The 21,553-nt window shown below is 36.0% G+C and overlaps 1 protein-coding gene across 5 annotated transcripts; it reads left to right on the forward strand.

The window, feature by feature from the left end:
* The first annotated feature begins 1,170 nt into the window (after positions 1-1,170).
* Positions 1,171-17,701, forward strand: si:ch73-109d9.1 (zinc finger protein 184). Of its 5 annotated transcripts, XM_048196921.1 has the most exons (11): positions 1,189-1,351; positions 1,733-2,086; positions 4,301-4,875; positions 6,866-6,943; positions 7,029-7,118; positions 7,226-7,330; positions 10,928-10,991; positions 11,467-11,583; positions 11,658-11,709; positions 13,495-13,597; positions 15,348-15,398. In XM_048196921.1, the coding sequence occupies exons 2-11, from the start codon at positions 1,792-1,794 to the stop codon at positions 15,393-15,395; spliced, it is 1,527 nt and encodes a 508-aa protein (XP_048052878.1). In that variant the 5' UTR covers positions 1,189-1,351; positions 1,733-1,791; the 3' UTR covers positions 15,396-15,398. The 5 variants fall into 5 exon arrangements, with proteins under 5 accessions (XP_048052879.1, XP_048052875.1, XP_048052878.1 ...); XM_048196922.1 differs by lacking the exons at positions 10,928-10,991; positions 11,467-11,583; positions 11,658-11,709; positions 13,495-13,597; positions 15,348-15,398 and adding exons at positions 8,914-9,085; positions 9,163-9,499 and having other exon boundaries at positions 1,171-1,351; XM_048196919.1 differs by lacking the exons at positions 1,189-1,351; positions 1,733-2,086; positions 4,301-4,875; ... (2 more) ...; positions 7,226-7,330; positions 10,928-10,991 and adding exons at positions 12,774-13,206; positions 16,487-16,554; positions 16,655-16,698; positions 16,947-17,701 and having other exon boundaries at positions 11,438-11,583; positions 15,348-16,364.
* The last annotated feature ends 3,852 nt before the right edge of the window (positions 17,702-21,553 follow it).

Genomic DNA, 21,553 nt, shown 5'->3' on the forward strand with positions numbered 1-21,553 from the left:
TTAAATAGTTCTCCAGTTCTTTGGTAGAGTACTAACATACAGTATGTACATGTGTATTGTGTTGTTCTCATTTAGTCTTTTTTAATAACTGACACATTTTGCTTTCCAATTGCACTTTAAAGTAATACTCCATAATTACAGCAGATGATTAAAACCTTAGGCCTGTGTAGGGCAAGATGTGACACTTTTTATAAAAAAGAAGAAACAGAAGTAAAACTGATACACTACATTATTTTTTAGAAAACCTCCTAGCAACTGTATTTCTATCAACCATAGAAACATGACTGATGTTTTTCTGAAAAAACATTGGTCCAGTGAAACAACTTGTCCTATGCCACCCTCTGGTGGTCTTCAGCCATTTTTGACTGAATTTTTATTTATTTATTTTTACTTCATATGATTGGCACCAAACTTGGTGACTTTTGGTGGCACTTGCTATATGAACACCAAAAAGAAAGAAAAAATAATAGAGATGATTAGAAAAGTCTAAAATGAATAGGAAATACAAAAACAAACAAAAGTACAAAGCATTTTTGTGGTATACAATCTACAAATCATCTATCCATAACTAAGTAGTCGTTTAACCTAATAAAATTGCATAATAATGTCTGAAAATACTTTATATTTATATAGGGCTACACAGGCATCTAGTGATTGGCATATATGATTTTTTTCCCCACCGGGTGGCACCAATCTGCCTTCCTTGCTTTGGATTTTAATTACCTTTGCTTTATTTTCATCTTAAACACTGTATTAATTGAAAATAATATGACATTTTTTCTAATATTTCTATAATTTTATATGGAAATAAATGGTGCAAAATTTAGAGGTGAATATTATCTATTACCATTATACCTATACAAAACACTAAAGAATAAATATTAATAAGACAAAATATAGTACATTAATTTCATTTTGAAACAAATGTTACACTTATTGTTTTTGGTCAGTTTATAATTTGTAATAAATACTGCACTATTCCATTAAAATTAAGAATGATCAGTTTTTATTTCATGGTGACTTTAATTACAGTAGACTAAAGTAAAATAATAGCTCTTCATTGATTAATGCAGAGCCATTTAAATTCCGTACAGGCAGGTCATTTCATTTTTTTTTTTTTTTCTTCCCAAATATACAATTTTATATACGAATAAATCACATGTAGAGTAGGATGTGTGTCATCTTCCAGTCCACTGGAGGGCAGTAACAGGAAACAAACCAACATTTTCTGCATCCGCTCAGGACGACACTGTCATCTAACGATCATATTACTGCAGTAATAACGTCTCTATTCACATTATTTTGCGGGTTTCCTCTGAGGAATCCGCTGCGCGAGGATCGTTTTCAAAAGGTATTTACCCCCTGAATAATGTGACTGTTGTTATTTGCCATTTTACAGTTAATTTCTTCTACTTTTTTACCAAAAAGGCCGAAAGAGAGGGTGACTAGCGAGCTTATTTTATGTAGAAAACCAAGTGAAGAATAATAAAATACAGATATGCACGCATTTCTAATAATACAGTGTTGGTAGTGTTGCCGTAATAATCTGATTGTATGTTGTATCGTGCACGTGGCTGCACAAACAACAATAACAAATCGCCCACCTGGTGACAGAAACGGGGGAGTCTTGTTGAAAAAAGCCGTGTGTGTTTTGGTCCATTCTAACATGGTGTTTAGCTGGTCATGACAGATGGCAGTTGTAACACCGTTTTCTTTCTTTACGCTTCTTCAGGGTGGTCATTTTAACCAGAATCATACATCGCATCAAGGTGTCCTCAAGGCGACGGGACGATGTCTGAAGCCCTTTTCCTCACATTCCAGTCTCAGCTCTCCGTTGTCATGGAGACCGTCCTCAAATCAGCCATGTTTGAAATAACCAGGCTGGTGGAAGACAGCTTCCTCGAGGAAGTGGGTCATCGTAAACAGGAGGTTGAAGTCTTGAAACGAAGGCTGCAGCTGTCTGAGAGTAAACTGAGGGAGAAGGAGAGGGAATGGGAACGGGGGAGGAAGACTCGGTGCTCAGACTGTGGCCGAAAGGGAGACTCCAGCAGCAGAGATGAGAGCCAACATGTAGAGACAGTCCGGGGTGAGTTACAACCAGTGTAGTTACTGTTCATTAAAACTATTATCATAGAAGTCCATCTATTTGCCATACTGCTTATCAGCTGTAGGGTCACAGGAGGGCTGGAGCCTAGGTGAAATAAGATACGTTTTATATAAAATAAAATAATATGACTAAAACACACATTAAATTAAAAATAGATTAAAGTGAAATAGAAATGTTTGAAAACGAAAAACCAATAAAAAGGACAAAAGCACATAACTAAATTACTAAAACTTTGAAAACTGAAAATATAAAAATAAAAGCTAATTAAAAATATTAATAAATACTATAATAGTTTATAAATAATAATGAGATACACTGATTACAACACATCTAAAACTCTCGAGCATATGGCACTGTAAAAATGATTTTTCAAAGTTGTAATAAAACAAAGATTGTTGGAGTATGTGTAACAAGAAAATACTATTTCAGTTTTTCTACTTCAAATTTAATTCAATGTTACTAGCCGTTTCTTTGTAATAGTTTGTGAAAAAAAAAAAAAAAAAAAAAAAAATATATATATATATATATATATATATATATATATATATATATATATATACACAGCTATGGAAAAAATTAAGAGACCACTCCAAGTTCAGAAATCAATGTTAAGTGGTCTCTTAATTTTTTCCATAACTGTATATATGTATATATATATATATATATATATATATATATATATATATATATATATATATATATATATTATCAAATTTTAACTTATTTATATTTATATAATTTATATATAGAATAACCATTTTAATAGTTTCTATATACAATTATTAATATACATATGTGTACATTAGGGGTGTATGGTCGGTACGTACCTCGGTATTGAAGTCACGGTTCGTTACGGGTTCGGTACAGCAGGAGGGAGAAAACTAAACAAAAAATTGCTTATTTTTTCTTATTTTTTATTAAACTGGTTTATTGAACACATTGTGTTTCTCTCTTTAAATAAATTCAATTTCATAATTTAATTAACATTTTCTTAAGGATAAAAAAATCTATCTATCAGCTGATGCTGTGAACTATATACAGGGAGCCCTTTCTTGCACATTACTATAATATACTATAATATTAAAGGTTACAGTTAACAACTGAGCCTAAACTATTAAATTCAGTTGCCATTTATTTTTAGATATAATAATCAACACTCAAAAAACAAAACAAAACAAAAAAACATGTAAATTGCACAAAAGGCAGGTTTTGCATTAACTTCTAAATCTATAAAGTTATTTTTTCAATTATTTTTCTACTCCAATTCATTTTTGAAATGTAATCATGTTATAGATTATGTATTTGCCTGAGTCTTTCCGCGTTTGAAACAATGGTTGAGTAAACATATTTTACGTAAACGGATGTATGCATAGATCGTATGCTGTTCGGGACAATTCATGTATCGTTGCACCCCTAATGTACATTTAAATATTTAAAGGGTTAGTTCACCCAAAAATTTAATTTCAGTCATTAATTACTCACCCTCATGTCGTTCCACACCCGTAAGACCTTCCTTCATCTTTGGAACACAAATTAAGATATTTTTGATGAAATCCGAGGGTATCTGAACCACACGCAACGCCATTGCACCTTTTGACATCCAGAAAGGTAGTTGAAAGCATGGTTAAAATAGTCAACGTGACCACAGTCATTCAACCTTTATATTATAAAGTGACAAGAATACTTTTTGTGTGCAAAAACAAAACAAAAATAATGACTTTATTCAACAATTTGAACCGTTGTCATACGTAGTGAGCTCAGTGCAGGCTTCCTTGTTTACGTCCGAATGCCGGCTCATTATTGGCCGGATCCTGTGTCAGCATCGCATGCATGCGTCTTGCTACTCACGTGTTCATCTTTGGCGAATACTGAGTTGGTGTTCGATAATAGATAAGGTGATTTTTAACACTTTAAACACTGTATTTCACATCACAGGCTGTTTTAAGAGAGGGTTTTAGTCCTGAGTTACAAAATACTTTCTTTAACTGCAGAAGGACAGTTTTGTCTTGCAAATCTATACAGTATTCTTTAAATGATTGTTGTCCTCCATTAATGTATTTCAGTGTATGGATTGCAGTACTCATACTGTTAAGAACATCAGACGATATATATATATATATGTATATACGTTCTTCATATGTTCAGATACTTTTTGTGCTGTTCCTTAATTTTGTATCCATTCTTCTGGTGCAGGAGCAAACACCCTTTGTTTAGGCCTAAGCCTGAGAGATCAGTCTACCAATCAGCCTAAACTGACTGAAGAAATGTGGAGTACAAGACAACGCCTGGAGTCTAACAAACAAACAACAACAACAACAACCTCACACTCTAAAGAGAAGAACGATGTACACAGGCATAGTGCAAAAGAGATCATCACACCGAACTCCAATGCACCAATTCCTCAGGATTTTCTGCAGAGGCTTCTGGGAAATTCAGCAATCCAGAGCGAGTCCACTAGTGACTTCAAACCCAAAGTGAATGATTTAGACCAATCCGAAAAGGACTTTACTCTTGATAAGGAAATGGACTCGAACCACTCAAGACTGATACAAAGTCCTTCGGCTCAGGATGTGCACGAGGTTTTGCCATCATCTTCACCAAACGATAGAGTAAAATCAGAGACAGAGCTGGATCTTCTACCTGTCAAGGAAGAGGAAGAGATGGTTCCAGTGTGGGATAGCGTCAACAGAGATGACGGTTGCCATGCAGAAATGGCTGATCCGAGTGAGGGAGAGCTCAGAGGATCTTGTGATCAGGAGGAGATACAGGTAGAAAGCTTTCCAGGTCTAAACTCTCTCGACATGCCAGACGCCACCTCATATTTCACACCTTATTCAGTGAACACATTGGCACATCAAGGTATTAGGGCACAATATAGTCATTTATGCACAACAGAGCTGATGCTATCTAGCGTACCAGAGAGGTCACATTCATTTGTCAAACCAGAAAACGAACAAAGTTATCCTGGTTCAGAAAGTGCTGTCCGCTATTCTCACAATGATGTTTGTCCAGGCGAGAAAACGGTCAGCCATGAGCAATACCCAAAGCGTTTCTCTCAGGACAAACACGAGACGCCGGAACAAATCCATGCGGGAAGGTCCCACCAGTGCACCCAATGTGGGAAAACGTTTGTGAGAGCATGTGACCTCAAGGCTCATTCGCAGATCCACAAGGGCAAGAAACCTCTGAGCTGTTCGCAGTGTGATCAGACGTTTGCGTACAACTTTGAGCTCAAGGTTCACCAGCGAAACCACTCAGGAGAGCGACCTCACGTCTGTCCGCACTGCGGCAAGGCCTTCGCTCGGATGAGCAATTTCAGGCAGCATCAGAACATCCACACGCGGGAGAAACTCTTCAGCTGCACTCAATGCGGGATGCGATTCAATCGAGCCACCAACCTGCGAGTTCATATCAGACGACACAGCCACGCGGGGAAGTCTTGCAATTGCCCTTATTGTGGAAAGTGCTATCTGAATCCCAGGCAAATGAAGACTCATTTATTGAAAGCCCATGGAAGAGGAGGGAAATAAATGTATCCAATTTTCACTCTTTTTTTGATCAATTCATGTTTACATACTATAAATGGTCTGCACTGTTAGAACTCAAGAAGACACCAAAGGACCCGCTCTCCCATTTTTGTCACCTTAAAGACAACTAAACAACTGAACAGGACCTGGACAAATTATGCATGAAATCACCTTTGCATTACAGAAAGACAAGGAAACTTAGGTTTCCTTATAGTCCAAATACATGCATATAGAAATTGAAATGACAGATTTACTCCTAAAGGAATTGTGCTGTTGTGCGATTAATGTGTAATAACTGGTATAGATTATGTATTTGATGTTTTTATGTATTCCCTCCGACAATGGTAAAGATGCAATATGCAGCGTATACTCTTTCCTGAGAATGTTTGTGGATGTTTTTAACTTTAGAATTTATAATTTCACTAAAAAGATACCCTGGCCTTTACTTAAATTGTGACATGTCCCTGTTGTTTGAACTTTCATGGCATTTTGTTGGAAAAAATAAATGAACCATCAGATGTAGCGACTGGTAGCACCTCTATCCCACCTCAGTCCCACCTCAGCAAGTCAGTTAGTCCAAACATGCTCCATTTCCTCTACTTCAGTCTTCCATTCAGACTTCAAGTCTTCTTTTCAGTGTGTTTTATTTTTTTATTTATTTATTTGCTGTGGATTGATGAACACTGATGTTGGACAATGCAAGATCTCCATTTCCACAAGAGTTCTGTGATCTCCTGCAGCATTGTGTCTTGATGCCTGCCTCTCCTGGAGTGATTGTAATCGGACAACCATTAACCCCTACATACAGGTCATTATCTGATGGATTTGTGTACTTTTTTCCAACAAAAGCATTAAATTATTCTAGTAAGACTTTAAATTAATCAGAATATTTGATATTTGTTATTTGATTGATTATTTTTATTGTTCTTTGGACTGTGTAAACTAATGCAAGACAGGACTCCATATGAAATACAATTTCAAATGAACATTGTGTTGCAGACTTCACTTCATGTCTATTATGATAATAAACATGCACACGACAATAGTACACATAAACTGAGAATTAACTATGTATTAATACAAAGCAGTCTTACCCACAAAAACATGGTTTTTGATCGTTTATTTATGAGCAGAGTATTATAGACAGAAATGCTTCTAAATGCATTCAAACTGATGTGAAATTAACAACGCAAAACTTTGGTTTACTGATTATTTGTTGTGTGTGTTTTAGATTGGCCGAAGTTTTGCAGATCACTCTTCCATGGAACAAGGAAATTCACACCCCATAAACAAGCAGAGAACATTCAGTGTAAGAAAATATACAGAATGAATTTCAATTCATTTTAAATGATCATAAATTGACCAGTTTTATTTGTTTCTTTTGTCTTCAACAGGTTGTGGCCAGGGAGATCCTGACTCAGTTTCAGGTGTGGCAGAGGGCTTGCTATAGCAGGAACATTGAGTGGGGCCCGATTACAGCGAAGGTTCACTTCCTCTTGATTTGTTCAATTTCGATTCATGAAATGTATGCAGAAAAGGGCATGTTTTCAGAGAGGGATTTTACATGGATTTGTTCTTCACACTTGAACAGATCATATCTGCACTGCCGCAGTTGTATGGACGGGAGGCAGAGGTGATCGTAAGATGTACTAAGATGCTACACAACCGCAGAGATTACCTTCGAAGGAGAGCAAAGGTTAGACAAAGTTTATAGGCTCAAATGTAATCTTCGTAAGCTTATTGCTTGTATGATGGTGAATATATATATATATATATATATATATATATATATATATATAACAATTGTTTAAAGGCAATTTTCCATAGGGCTACATGATTTGAACTGCTATTATATTGCTTATATTGCTTATCATGGATAAAAGCAATTATTTAACATTTGTCAACTCAAAAAAAGACCAATCAATCCTACACATTTTTGTACAAATTGACATTGTACATTTAACATAACATTTTAGATTATTAAAAGAATAATTATTTAAAACAAATATGTATGCATACAATATTTTAAGTTTGTTTATGCTTGTCTGCATTGACAGTGCAAAATATATTTTAATCGACTGAACAGATATATATATAACAAATTTTTGCCACATCTTGTACAATGTTAAAAGTGAAGGCTATAAAAACACTATGGATTTATATTGAATTGATTAAATATATCATGTCCACAAAACATTTTTATAATATAAACTTATAAGACAGAAAACAAGCTCCACGGAAACAAGCACATTCACTCCTCTGATCTTAGTAACACTTAACTGTCACAAATATTTCTTGTACATCTAAGAGGGTTTTAATTTAACCATCTCAGTTTCAGTTAAATATACTGAATGTATTTTTTTTTTTTTTTTTTTTTACTGAAGCATAAAAACACCCTTATGTTTGCAGATATTTATTAAACATGCTGAGTTCACATACTTGTTTCTCAGAAAAACATTGCTACAGCCAATTATTCTACTTTGAAATGTGCGTATTTGTTTTGGTCTGTGTGATCCCTCCCACTGCCAATTTACCCAATAGTGTTTCGACACCACCGGTTGCCAATTGACAGAAAACACAGCGTATTGCAGCCATGGAAGCCAGCAAACGATCTGGGTCAGAGATCACAGATTCTACCCTAACTAAAAAGTCTTGCCATCCATCTAAAAAGCTCTATAAGGCATTTATAGAGCCTTATTGTCAGTTGCCTTGCCTTGTCGATTGTCTCGTTTCTGTTGCGTGTCCTCAATCTGGCAACCTGCGTGAGCGTCTAGTCTGAGGAGGAAGGGGCGGGCGAACTGCAGTACCCATTTCAAACACTAGCTGTCAATAAATATTGTTAATATTATTATCACTGCCTGACTGTTAGAGAGGGTTTTCTCTGCAGACTGTAGCACAATGACGTAGTTCATCTAGTGAATTTGGTTGACATAGTGAATGCAAATGCGCCATAGAGGATTTCAATGATGCACTGGATGTCTTTATTGTGCATTATTTGTCACTATACTCCATGACAAGGATGGACTCAACACCAAGAAGTGAGACAGTAAGTGAATGAGCATAATTTATGTTGTCATTATATTGTCAGTATATTTTGATGACACTTGAATTTTACATTAGCCCTTTTGAGACCAACTTCATACTGACAAAGTCAAGTGTCAAACTCAAGCTGTAATTGTGATTGTAACTAATTGTTAGCAAATTAAAACAAATGTTAATATTCAGAATGTTTTGTTGAATGAAGTTAACCATTATTTAATTGTAATTATCCATTTCTAGATGCATATTACTGTCCTTAAAAAAGGAGAAGGTCCCTGCATCTCTAAGTGCACTCAGTGTTGTGACAAGTATCACTGCCCATTTTGTGAGACCTGGGTCTACAAGCCAAGAGAGTTAGGGAGTGTTGTTAACCACGTCAAGAACCATCTGAAGTTGGCTGTCCAGCTTCATGGTGTGTATGGTGCTTTCACAACCATTAAAATGATTTTGTCAAGGCATATTAATTCACACTTGTTTTACTTTTTTCAGATTTCAGTATTGTCAAGTGTAACTTAAAATGCAGGCAAAATGCACATTTTCATTGCTGCTACTGCTCTGCCACCGTTGTGCGGAAAGTACAATTACATATTCATCTCTCAAAATGCATCCAGAAGATAACTGCTGAGGAGGAATTTGAAGAAGACTACTCACTTGATGGAAGTCCTAAACATGAGTAGTTTTTTTTTATTTATTTATTTCAGTTATTTCTTCACTAGTTCTTAGATTGTTTCACAAGTTCTTGGTTCCCTGATAGTTAGAAGTTATTCAGAATTGTAGTATTTGATGGATGAAACCTTATGGAAATAAATGAAATTTTTCTATTCAATTCACATTTATATGTATAGCGCTTTTCACAATACATATCTTGTCAAAGCAGCTTTACAGAAATTGCATGTCTACATTACAATTTGTAGTGATCTGTTATCAGAGGTGAATGTGTATGTTACGTATTTCAGAATTGTACATTTACATATCATGCAGTTACCTGACAATGTATTAGTTTTAAACAATGCATTAATTTAAAGTTGAAACAATGAGCTCAGTGAAGTAAAGAATACATTAAATAAACATTTAATAAAAATGTGTCTGCTTGTTCTTTTGGAACTGTGCAGTGCATAAGGTCTGAAATATCTAAAAAAAAAATTCATTTTTGAAATAGTTTATTCAATAACCTGACCCACAATTTTTCCTGTCCATATAAGTAATACAAGTAAAACACGACGTCTTGAAGAGCACAGTCTGTGGAGATAAAATACTAAACATTTTAAATAAACAAACGCATGAACGTTCTGACAAACTTTCAGTACTCAAAAACATCTGGTTGAATTTAAAATGGCTTGACTTATAGCTTGACAGATTGCTTATTTAACAGCTGGTAAAATACAAAATATTTAAATGCGTTTGTACATACATATTAAAAGCATTGCCAAAATCCTTGATGTAGTGGATTATATCCACTAGTACGTCATCATGCTACAGTCTGCAGCAAGAAGAGTTGAGTTTGGGTTCAGTAAGATGTTAACGGCTTCCACAAAAATATTAAGCAGCAAAATGTTTTCAACATTGATAATAAGAATTAATGTTTCTTGAGCACCAAATCAGCATATTAGAATGATTTCTGAAGGATCATGTAATACTGAAGACTGATGTAATGGCTGCTGAAAAGGAATACATGACATTTTATTAAAATAAAAGTTATTTTAAATTGTAATAATATTTCACAGTATTACTGTTTTTACTGCAAAATGCAGCCTTGGTGAGCATAAGAGGCTTTCAATAAAAAAATCTTAGCACCCCAAACTTTTGAACATTAGTCTACATTCAATAAAGCTATTTGTTCTCCCTCAGCTCTTTTATTTAATTTGTCATTTAAACACTCAAATGGTGCTTGATTACACTATCACCATGCCAAACGTTGATGGAAAGTCAGCAGGGCACGATTAAGTCAGTGATTAAGTCACTGGGTCTTTTAACACCCACCAACTGTGAAATGCGGCCTAACTTGCTCTTATTCTTGCATTTGTAAATTAAGTATACGACTGAAAATCTGCTAGAGTTAAACTAGACTTTACTGTAAAGTCTATAGACTGCAGACAGTGTATTTTCTGTTTTATAATCACAGCTGTTTATGGTGTAGTACAAAGCCATATCTCAATTTATTGTGAAGCTTCACAATTCCCAGTTGAAAATGCTAAATTTGAGAATATAATGATGTGAAACCGTATGTTCTTTTTTCTTTTTCCCTGTGCTGCAGGAAACTGCTGTGGAGAGAAATCTTTTACCTATGGGTCAGAGATATCTTGTACAACTTCAAAGAGGTGATGTTCAAAATGTAAAATTTTGAATAAAATATAGTTATGTGTGACATTGTGCTCTGTTGTTATTGTATGCAGTTTGATGTGTTTTCTTTAACAAAGGGATACTGTCAGGTTATAGTAACATTCATGGAAACTCTTGTGTGGGAAAGGATTGAAAAACAATGAGAAGAATATAGGTGTGGTGCATAAAAAAAAAAAAAAATGTCCTAAATTTAAGTTTAATATTTGATGTATGGTTTAAAGATGATTCCATTCAATCCCAAAGTTCACTGATAAGTATGCAGAGCCTGAAACTCGACTAGGCTATATAAATGCACAGAAATTCATTATTTTTCCTATGTTCCAGCGTACACAAATTGTACATTAACGGCAAAAAAAAAAAAAAAAAAAAAAAAAAAAAAAAGGTTTGTTTCGACACATGCCAACAATACTAAAACTAAAAGTGGATAGTTTGTCTGGAATTTTATGGAATCAGGTCCCATCGATGTTTGTTTCCCGTCGGCCCGTTATGCGGTTACGCTTCACATTCCACACAGCGACTGTGGCAGTCAGCGTCTGTCTCCAGCGGGCAAATCTTTGATTTTTGTCGAAGGTAAGTTTATCTCATATAAAACGTTTCTTTACCTTTGAATATATACATGTTTTACTTGTGGCTTTCATTCCCAGAATTTGCACAGGCGCCATCATTATATGATTCCCGCTTCAGACTATTGATGAGGTGAGGAGAACTTGCAGCTTTTCTCGTAACGGTGAAAGTTATTAATGAAAGAAAATGTCACTATTTTGTTAGCTTAGAGAAAGCGTGAAATATTAGACCCGAACAAATCTTTTTCTATGGAATATTTTTGGGGAGAAATCAGTTCTCGTCATTAGCTTGTTTGCTTTAGCAGACATGTCCCTTTAAACGCGAGGAATGCCTCCGTCCACGTTTTTCCACACAGGCATTGAGTCATATCCAATTGAAACCATCAAGTCCATACAAAGGCAGTTTGCATAAAAAATGCATTACTGAGATGGGTCACAAAACGTGCAACCTTACCTGCCTTTATTTTATTTTAAGGAATTGCTTATTTTTAGTTTTCCTTGTAGTAGGTATTTTTCACTTAAAGGGGTAGTCTACCCAAAAATAAAAATTATATTATCATTTACGTGTCATTCCAAACCTGTAGGGCTTGCTTTGTTCTGCATAACACAAAAGATGATATTTTGGGTATGTTGTGTAACCCAAGAGTGTCAAGTGGACTATCTCTTATTAAAGGTGCTAAAGAGGATGTTTTGTTTTATACATTTTTGCAATATTACTTGAAACTGTCATTACTAACTGATAAAAGACTAATTATTAGGTGCACTGAAAGGAATAATATTAATATACATCATCTGTGCACGAGGTAGGGCCTTAAAAATATCAGCCAATCGTTTACGCAATCGTCGTGTAAACGATTGGCCCTCTGGCTTGTCAATCACTGCCGTGACGTTCCTTGTGAGAGGAACTGATTCTCAGTCGACGAAAAAATCCTCTCTATCACCTTTAATATTTAGTTTACCTATAAACGCTACTAATAATGGAATATTTGAATAATAGCTGGCATTTATAATGGTACGTTATGAAAGCTGTGAATTCATACACACTTTTAAATGTTCAAAAAGGCATTGTCACAGTGTAGCCAGCAAGATAATATTAAATAACACTAAAATCAGCAGAGGTCACTGAACATTTAATATCTCACAAAAAAATTTACTGGCATAAACTTCTACATCTTAAGATATCTCATCTGTTGAAAGGTAACCTGAACCTGGACGGCTGTTTCTCAACTTTACTCTGTATAGTTGCACAACAGAAGGGTTGTGGGACGCTGGCAGTAAGTCTGCCCTTTCTGTGTAAGAAATCCACCACCAGCCACACACAATGGAAGTGGAAGATCCCTTATCGGCTAAGTTCAGGGCTCTGATTGAAGGACTCATGGTGTCGACAACCTCAGAGATAGTCAAAATATTTAGCAAAGTGCTGCTGGAGACCAGAGTGGAGATCACCCGGAGCTGGAGGGAGATCGACTTGTTGAAGAAGCATTTGGAGGAATGTGAGCAGCAAAAAACAGAGGCCATTTTCAGGGCTCAGCGAAGTGACTTCAAAAGAGAAGATGACGAGGTGGAAGTGTCATGTGGGAATTCTCAGCTTGACGTACAGAGCGCAAACACTGTCAGGCCAGGGGATGTGGTAAGTGGCCATGTGTTGTGCTGTCATTGTTTCCACTTGCTTCTAGTGCAGTACAGTCTATATTCAAGCAGAGGCTCCCAAAAAAAAACAGATGGATTTAATTTCTTTGGCTAAAATCTGTCCAGTTTTGGTTAAATCAATGTTTCCAGTTTGTCTTTATGGCCTGTTTGTCATTTTTCTGACAACCCACTGATACTGTATTTATTTGTTTGTTTGTGTGTAAATTATTCTGTAGAATCATTTATGCTCTTTTGATAATGAAAATCTCCATCTTTCTTTCTGTTACAGGGACCTGAAGGAAGAGCAGAGAATGTCTCCGTTGGGAACAGAGGTGTCAGTCTGGGCAATGCTAAAGCCAGTGGACCAGAGACCGCACAGTCAAGCAAACCAGGTACTAATTTTTAAGATAATGAACTTGAACTTGTACTTGTTGCAGCAATAAAAAAAAACAAGGAATGTTTTCATAAGTTCCACTACAAAATACAAATTAATACTATATAAAAAGTGGAAATACAGTATTAAAAATAAAAGTTCCAAAAGGGGGTTTTCACAGTGATGCCATAAAAGAACTATTTTTCGTCCCCTAAAGAACCTTTTATTGAACAGTTCTTAAAGTCCGCGTGAACCAGAAGTTGCAAATGACTTTTCTCCTGTGTTGTGACGTATTTCCAAATGAAACGGAATATTGAATAGAGGGCAGGGTTTTACTTCAGCGCTCCTCCACTCCATCTCTCGCTCATAGCAGACTAACGGTTGCAGGGGAGTGGTTTACGCATTTTCAACCAAAGCCGTCAAACTGACGTCATCAGAGAAGGAATGCCATTCCAGACCGGAAGTAACTTTTCAGATTTTGATTAAAGTTTACCGCAACAAACAATTTTTTTCTGTGTTTTAACTTGCACAGGTTAATTGTTTACCACAAGACTAGTAATATGCACTAACAAAGTAAATGGGGTCGATTTTGATTTCATGCCGACTTTAAAATAACCATTTTTCTTAGTGTGAAGAATAATCTAAAGAACCTTTTTCCACTATAAAGAACCTTTTATGGAATGGAAAGTTTCCATAGATTTTCAAAGGTTCTTCATCAAACTATAGATGCCAATAAAGAACCTTTTATTTTTAAGAGTCATCTTTAATAGCATTTTAAATGGGTCTGTGTAAAAATACAGATTTTTTGTTTTTATGAACCAATATCAGTTCTTAAATCCCAAAAATGCTCTTTTCAGTTAAGCTTTGTGCTTTGTTACTTTTGATATGAAACAACATCTCTTCAAATTCTTATGAAATTCAAGCAATAACGTTTTGGCACTCGCAACAGATCGCTGTAGCGCCTCAGTTCAAACGGTATGTGATCCGATCATCTGTTCCGCTTTACTACTAGTTAAAGAAAGATGGTGAAAGATGCAGTACAACTTACCGAAATCCGAATATCATGTCTCATGTAATTGCTCAGTATTTCAACTGCAGAAAGATGTCAATAAAACGGTTTGTTAACAATGTCATGTAATGCAGACATCCCACCTCTCCCAGAAGTTCAGGGAGTCTCCAGCATATTCATCGTGGCTCCATGATGCCCACAAATTATTCACAATATCCCGGAAATTGAGCCAGTGTGCGAGAAGCCCTGTTTCCACCTGGTATTAAAGGGTTAGTTCACCCAAAAAATAAATTTCTGTCATTAATTACTCGCCATCATGTCGTTCCACATCTGTAAGACCTTCGTTCATCTTCAGAACACAAATTAAGATGTTTTTGATGAAATCCAAGAGGTTTTTTCTCTCCCATAGAAAGCTATAAAATGACCACATTCAATGTCTAGAGAAGTAGTAAAGAAACATCCGTTCGTTATTGACCGGCTCCTGTGTCAGCCTCACGCGCATGCGTCATGCTGCTCCCCTATACAATGTCGTCCGATACTGAGCCGCCGTTCGGACTTCGGACATAGAACCTGGAAGCGCTGCAACAAATAGCGTAGCAGAATGACAAGGAAGAGATGAATTTGTTGTATAAAGTCTTTTTTTTTTTTTTTTTTGGACACAAAAAGTATTCTTGTCACTTCATGACATTAAGGTTGAACCACTGTAGTGGTTCTCATTGAGTTTTAGCAATTCTAATTTGTGCTTTTTTTGTTGTTGTAGCTTCATCAGGCCATAAGGTTCAGAAAAGCTGCACACAGCTTGTGGTAAAACCAAAAATAGTTTGTCCCACCAAGCTGTCACAAGTGAAAGGGCAGAAAGCATCATCAAGCAAGACCACATCACAGCCCACATCTGAAAAAATGAAAAAAAGAAAATTAATCAAAAAGCAGAAACACACAAATGATATTAGCGTTGCTCGTGGTCTTCGAGATCGCCAGCACCTCAGCATGCAGAGACAATGTCTGTGTTGTTCATCGGATGAGTGCGATAACCCCTCCAGAGCCCAGCACCAGGTCCCTAGTGTGTATATCTGTCGTAAATGTGAGAGAAGATTTAAAACGGACCTCCTGTTCAAGAGTCACAAGTGCTCAATGCCTCAGAATTGCAACAGGTGTGGGCAGATGTTCACTACTCTTCAGGGGCTGACCGTGCACAGTCAGGAAGTTCAGCCTCAGTTCAGCTGCAGTCAGTGTGAGCAAATGTTTGCCACTCAATGTGCTTGGACCGTGCACAAGAGGATCCACACCAACCTTATTGTTCCCAAAGAAATTAAGGCTAAGAGGTTCGAGGTTCGTCTCGAAAGAATCTCAGATTCCCAGCTGGAGGCTGCTTTGTCCTCAAATAGCTTTCCCTTGCGAAATAACTCTTCAAAACAGAATCCTTTGAGTGAACCGAATCTGGCTTCAGCAGACACGACACCTGCATCTGCATGCAAACGCAGTGCAGAATCTACAATGGTGAACGTACCCGAGACCAGCAAGACACAACTATCACCCCAAAGTGTAGCAGAAAGCCCAGACTCAAGACCCGGAACCATGTCGGATTCCAGTGTTGGACAGTCAAGTGTCAGGAAAGTTTATGCCGTCATGTCAGCTGCCTCTTGCCAAATTCAGATTAGTGAAGATGCAAATGAACCAACTGCACATGAAACTGAACAAGTAACAGATGATGGAAAGCATCCCAGTGCAAGTGATGAGTCCGGACTCTGTACTCCTCCAAGAAAGCGGAAAATGGCAGGTAATATTACAAAAATAGAAAATGTTGATTGAACGACATACTAAACTTGGATTCAACATTGTATTAGTATTCTTGTGCAGATTTATTCGTTTTCATTGTAGCTGTTGATGTTTTTCCTGTAGATTGTTCTCATGATGCATACAATGGCGTGTTTCCTGTTGAAAATATACTGAGATGGAGAAACAATAAGGTAGGAATATGTTGTTTTCATGCATCATTCCATGGGCCCTTAAATCATTTTGAAAATAAAAATGTCATGCTTTACTCTGACGTCCATTTCATTTTTAAAGGGAAGAAATGAAGTTCGGGTCAAGTGGATGCCTTGCACATTGTGGTAAGTCTTCCTCATCTGATATCACACCTCCAAAAATAACCACCAGTACCATTCACCTTAACCTAATTCTGTTCATAAATGTGTGTGTGTGTGTGTGTATATAATTTTAATTTAGATGCTTTGCGATGGTGGCAGCTTCCAAAGCTAAACTAATTATTTTAAAATACATTTGGGTGGCAGACAGGTTTAAACCTTTTTACAACAGAAAAAATGTAATTTCCTTTTTACATTTTATTTGCTTTTCTCAGTGGGGCAAAGTTTCAGAACACGTGGGAACCAGCAGAAAGCTTTCCAGGCTATTTGGATGACAAGAATGAAGAGCCGAAGAAAAACTAAACGGATCAGAAATGATATAAAATGTTCAGTATGCTTTTATGAAGTTCTCTGTTTACACTATAAGAATGTATGCTTTACAATGCAGTTAATTTAATGAGTGTTTTCTCGTCATGCCATTTTTTTCCCCCAGTAATATACTGTGGTTGTAACCGGTTCCATATAGTTAGCCTAGATACATAGAGTAGTGAAGTTAAATAGGTAACATTACATTTAATACATGGTCTTAAGTGCCTGAGATCAAAAGCTTTGTTTTATAGCTTGTCATATTGTGTAATAATTTAGTTATGACTTTAGATGAATTTGAGTGTTGAATGTTACCTCTCTGCAATCCTTGTTTAAGATTGGTTGCTTTTGTTAGGTGTTGCACAGTGTTTTAGATGTTTGTGGTGGGACTTGTATTGATGGATTCTTTTTATACTCAGCAGTCTGATTTTATAAATGCTATTAATTGGCTAAAATAGTTGTGATGGATGTCCTAAACACTACATATCAGCTTATTAGTCCTATCCAGTTAATGAGGATTGCCTGTTCTTGCTTTGGACTTGTATTATAATGTGGCGATTCATTCGGTTATTTTTGCGACAGTTGTTGCGGTCTGATAAAATAATAAAGTGGTAGATGTATTGAAACACCCACTAAGTTCAATAAACCATTTTTAAACCTGCAAGCCTCTGAAACTTCAACTCCATCCATGACATGCCACCGTTTTATGTCAGATTTTTCTGTCTGCATGTTTCTGTGCTCTGTAAAAAAATCACATCATAGAAAACAAGATATGTTTACAGTAACAATAGTACTGTTTAATAAAAACTAAGATGCATAAAAAGGAAAGGCTGCAAAACAAAATCAGCATTGTAATGAACTGTCCTGCTAACCACAATTAAATGCTACTTCTGAGTCTTCAAAAAGCAATGCTAAAATAGGGTGTCAAAACAATTCGCAATCTTTTGACCAGTGTGAATTGGGAAATGTTGATCGATAATGTTTACATTTTTTTTTTTTTTCCTGTGTTTGTCCCATACTGTGTTTCAGAACAAGTATGTAGGTAGGTTGTGGCTTTCACACCTATGAAACTCTTAAATGTTTGTCTGAGTAAACCTATTTCCTTTGGCCAAACAACTTCCTGCTGCAAAGAGAAAGCCTCAAAGTCTCAGAACAGACTTTGACATCTCACTTGTCTGAAATAACCATCAGTAAAAACAAAACTGATGCCAGGACTTACTATGAACTTACAGAATGCGGGAAGAAAATTGTCTCGTTTCACCTTAATCGTAAGTAAAAGAGAATCGTAACACTGACAAATGAAATAAATGACTGCTTTCTGCTTAACTCTTTCCTCAATTTACTTCTTTACAATCTAAATATGCTTTAATGGGAAATGACCAAGTATTTTGCTTTAACTGTATTACAGGAACTATACCAATAACAACAGTGATGGAAACTTAAAAAACCCACGTACACTGGGAGTGGGCAGAAAACGGTTTTACTTCCTTTGACTGGAAATCTTGCAGTCTTTTAGAAATCAAGCAAGAACTGGACTGACTACACATCCACAATGGTGTTATCACTCTTGATAACAGGTAAGATTTAAAATTAAATGTATATATTTTTTAAAAAATGGATATAAAATAAACTTCAAAGGCAGTACAATCATGCCACTTAATTTCAGTGTATCTGTTAAGAGTGAAAAAGGCTTTTTGGTTATACTTTTTTTTTTTTTTTTTTTTTAAAGGCAAATGGTTACACAATTGATTTATCTTCATTTTAAGCATATATTTTTAGTTGAACTTAAGTCAGTTTTTTATTTACATCAGCTCAGTTATATTAATTAGATTCAGATATAATGTATTTAAGTCTGATTTTGAGTAAATGGAAAAATCCTGTTAGTGTTTGACATTCATGTTTAACATCAAAAAGTCTTTCTGCAGTTAACACAGTGCAAGTAGGGAATAACTTGTTTCTACAATGGCAGTAGCACATATATTGCTGAAGTGAAGTGAAGTGAAGCAATGTATATTACGCTCTTTATAACATGCAACCATCCACAACCAAACCATAAGCTCTACTCCCTCAGCACTGTGGTAACCCCAAAAATTTCAACATAACAGAATGTCAAGCATAACTGAAAATTAAACATTAACAGAGGCCCCTTTCAGAAATTAAGATTAGTGAAAACTCTGAATATGTTAACCCTGAAATGAAGGAAACTCTGGGTTTTCCGTTTCAGAATCTGAGGTATCTCAAACCCGAGAAAACGGGGTAAGTCAAGCCCGTTTCTGAAAGAGAGGTAACTTCTACTCAGGGTCAGTTACTATGGTGAAACAAACCTGGTTTGGAGTAGGTTTTCTTCAGTAAACCCAGAGTTTCTTTCGGTCCCCTCCCCCTTTTTAAAGCATAAGTGGTGTTAAAATGGCTACCTCATTCATGCAACAAGACTAAATATGATTGGCATTATGATTGGTTAGATCACTTGTCAATCAAACTCCCTGCGAAGGGTCAATTCAGAGTCAACCTACTCAGAGTTTATTGAACTCACTCAATTCAGCTGTTCTCAAACCAAAACTCAGAGTTTCCCATCTCAGAGTAAGTCAACTTAGAGTTCAAGTTTTAACTTGGAGTTGGTTTAACCTAGGGCTGGGCGATATATCGCATGCGATTGTCACGCGCATTTCATCAGTGAAGCCGGTTCCCTGATTACCGCTAAATCGCCATCACCTGCTTTCAAATGGAGCGGCATTTAATAGACAGAGCCGTAGATCACTGATAAGCCACGCAATATCGCGTTCATTATCGAAGGCGATTCATCTGCAATATGAACGCGATATTGCGTGGCTTGTCAGTGATCTACGCTTCTGTCTATTAAATGCCGCTCCATTTGAAAGCAGGTGATGGTGCTTTAGTTGTAATCAGGGAACCGGCTTTACTGACGAAATGCGCGTGACAATCACATGCAATATATCGCCCAGCCCTAGTTTAATCTCCTTATTAAAATGGGCCCCAGGTCTATCCCTTCACTCAAAAACACATAAAATAACACTTAATTTTAACATTTACTCTCCTGATCCAGCTCTATAAAAAGCATGTTGGGAACTATCCACCAGCCAGTTTTAGTTAATGCAAAAAAAAAAAAAAAAATAGTAGTCCCAGTACAAATGGATTAAGTAATCTTCAATTTTACATATATATAAGTGGATTGAACACAATGAAATAAAGTTAGGGCAAAATGTATAGCAATTGTGTTGCTTTATGATCTTTTTTTCTTTCAGTTCTCATAATTTTGCCCCTGAGCCATTTGGAGGCAGTACAATTGAAAGAAGTTAACCTTGGAGACACGGTGGTATTAAAGTGTAACATCCCTTTCTACAATGAAATTCACTGGCTGAAGATGAGTGAGGGGCAGCCAATGGCTCTGATGGTCGCAAGTCTAAAACATAATGGAGAACTCTCTGTTGTCTGGAACTATAATAAAAGTCGATTTGAGGCTTTTATGGAGAAGCAGATGACTGGACTGAGAATTTTCAATGTCTCCACTAGTGATCTTGCCACATACTACTGTGCAAAAATATATCAAAGACACTTGGATTTTGACAAAGGAGTGCAATTATACAGTAAGTGAGGACATTGAATTTCTTGATAAATATGAGCATTATAATTATTAGTGTGAATTTTTTTTTTTTTTTTGGTCCTGCTCACCTTTTATTTGGTGTTTTTTTTTTTTTTTTTTTTTTTTTTTAGCAAACCAGCAAAGTAAAGAAAAACCCTTTGATCATGTAAAAGGTAAAAGTAAAAATGCTGTTTATCTAGATTTAGAAATACTCGTTTGTCCTTCTTCTGCTGTTATATCTGTTTTTTTTTGGGTTTTTTTGTATGAAATACAGCACAAAATTCTTTCCCGACCCTCAGTATAAACTTGTTCATTATTTCCTCACTTTATTTCCTAAAAACAGATTTGTCAGGAGGACTTAATGGACTCTCTTTGCATTACCAAGTATTTGCAGCAGTGTTGTCTTTTGGCCTACTTGGAATGCTACTGGCTGTTTCTGTGGTGCATATGAAGACCAGAAGAAAGAAAATTGAAACATAGCCATTTTACCAGCCATCATACCCATCAAATCAGTTTAATTAGTAGCTTTAGTTTCTTTCAAAAAATGTCATGTAGTAATGTATGCCGTGCATAAAACACTCGAATGTAGAATTGTACAACATGTAGAATTGTCTTTAATTTTTTCTGTTTTCACTTTCAATCTTAATGTTCAGGGTGGCCTCAATTCTTAATAAAAAAAAAAAAAGGATGCAAGATATTTATTCTTCATGTCTTCCTTATAACAGTATGATCATGTATGCAGTGTTAATTTAATTAACACTGCATACATGAAAGATAGCTTAGTCTAAGGACCATATTAATTTAGATTAGTGCTTATAAACTTATGTTTCTTTGAGGCTCCCTAGATTTAAAGTTCACCAAAAAAATAAAGATTCTGTCATCATATACTTGCCTTCAAGTTGTTCCAGACCTGTA

This window comes from Megalobrama amblycephala, linkage group LG7, assembly GCF_018812025.1.
Source record: "Megalobrama amblycephala isolate DHTTF-2021 linkage group LG7, ASM1881202v1, whole genome shotgun sequence".
Taxonomy (NCBI): Eukaryota; Metazoa; Chordata; class Actinopteri; order Cypriniformes; family Xenocyprididae; genus Megalobrama; species Megalobrama amblycephala.

Bases quoted from the DNA above. Each gene is read 5' to 3' on its own strand.
- si:ch73-109d9.1 (XM_048196918.1), top strand. From the start codon at position 1,792: ATGTCTGAAGCCCTTTTCCTCACATTCCAGTCTCAGCTCTCCGTTGTC. The intron at 2,087-4,300 runs GTGAGTTACAAC...CTTCTGGTGCAG, and splicing joins ACATGTAGAGACAGTCCGGG to GAGCAAACACCCTTTGTTTA.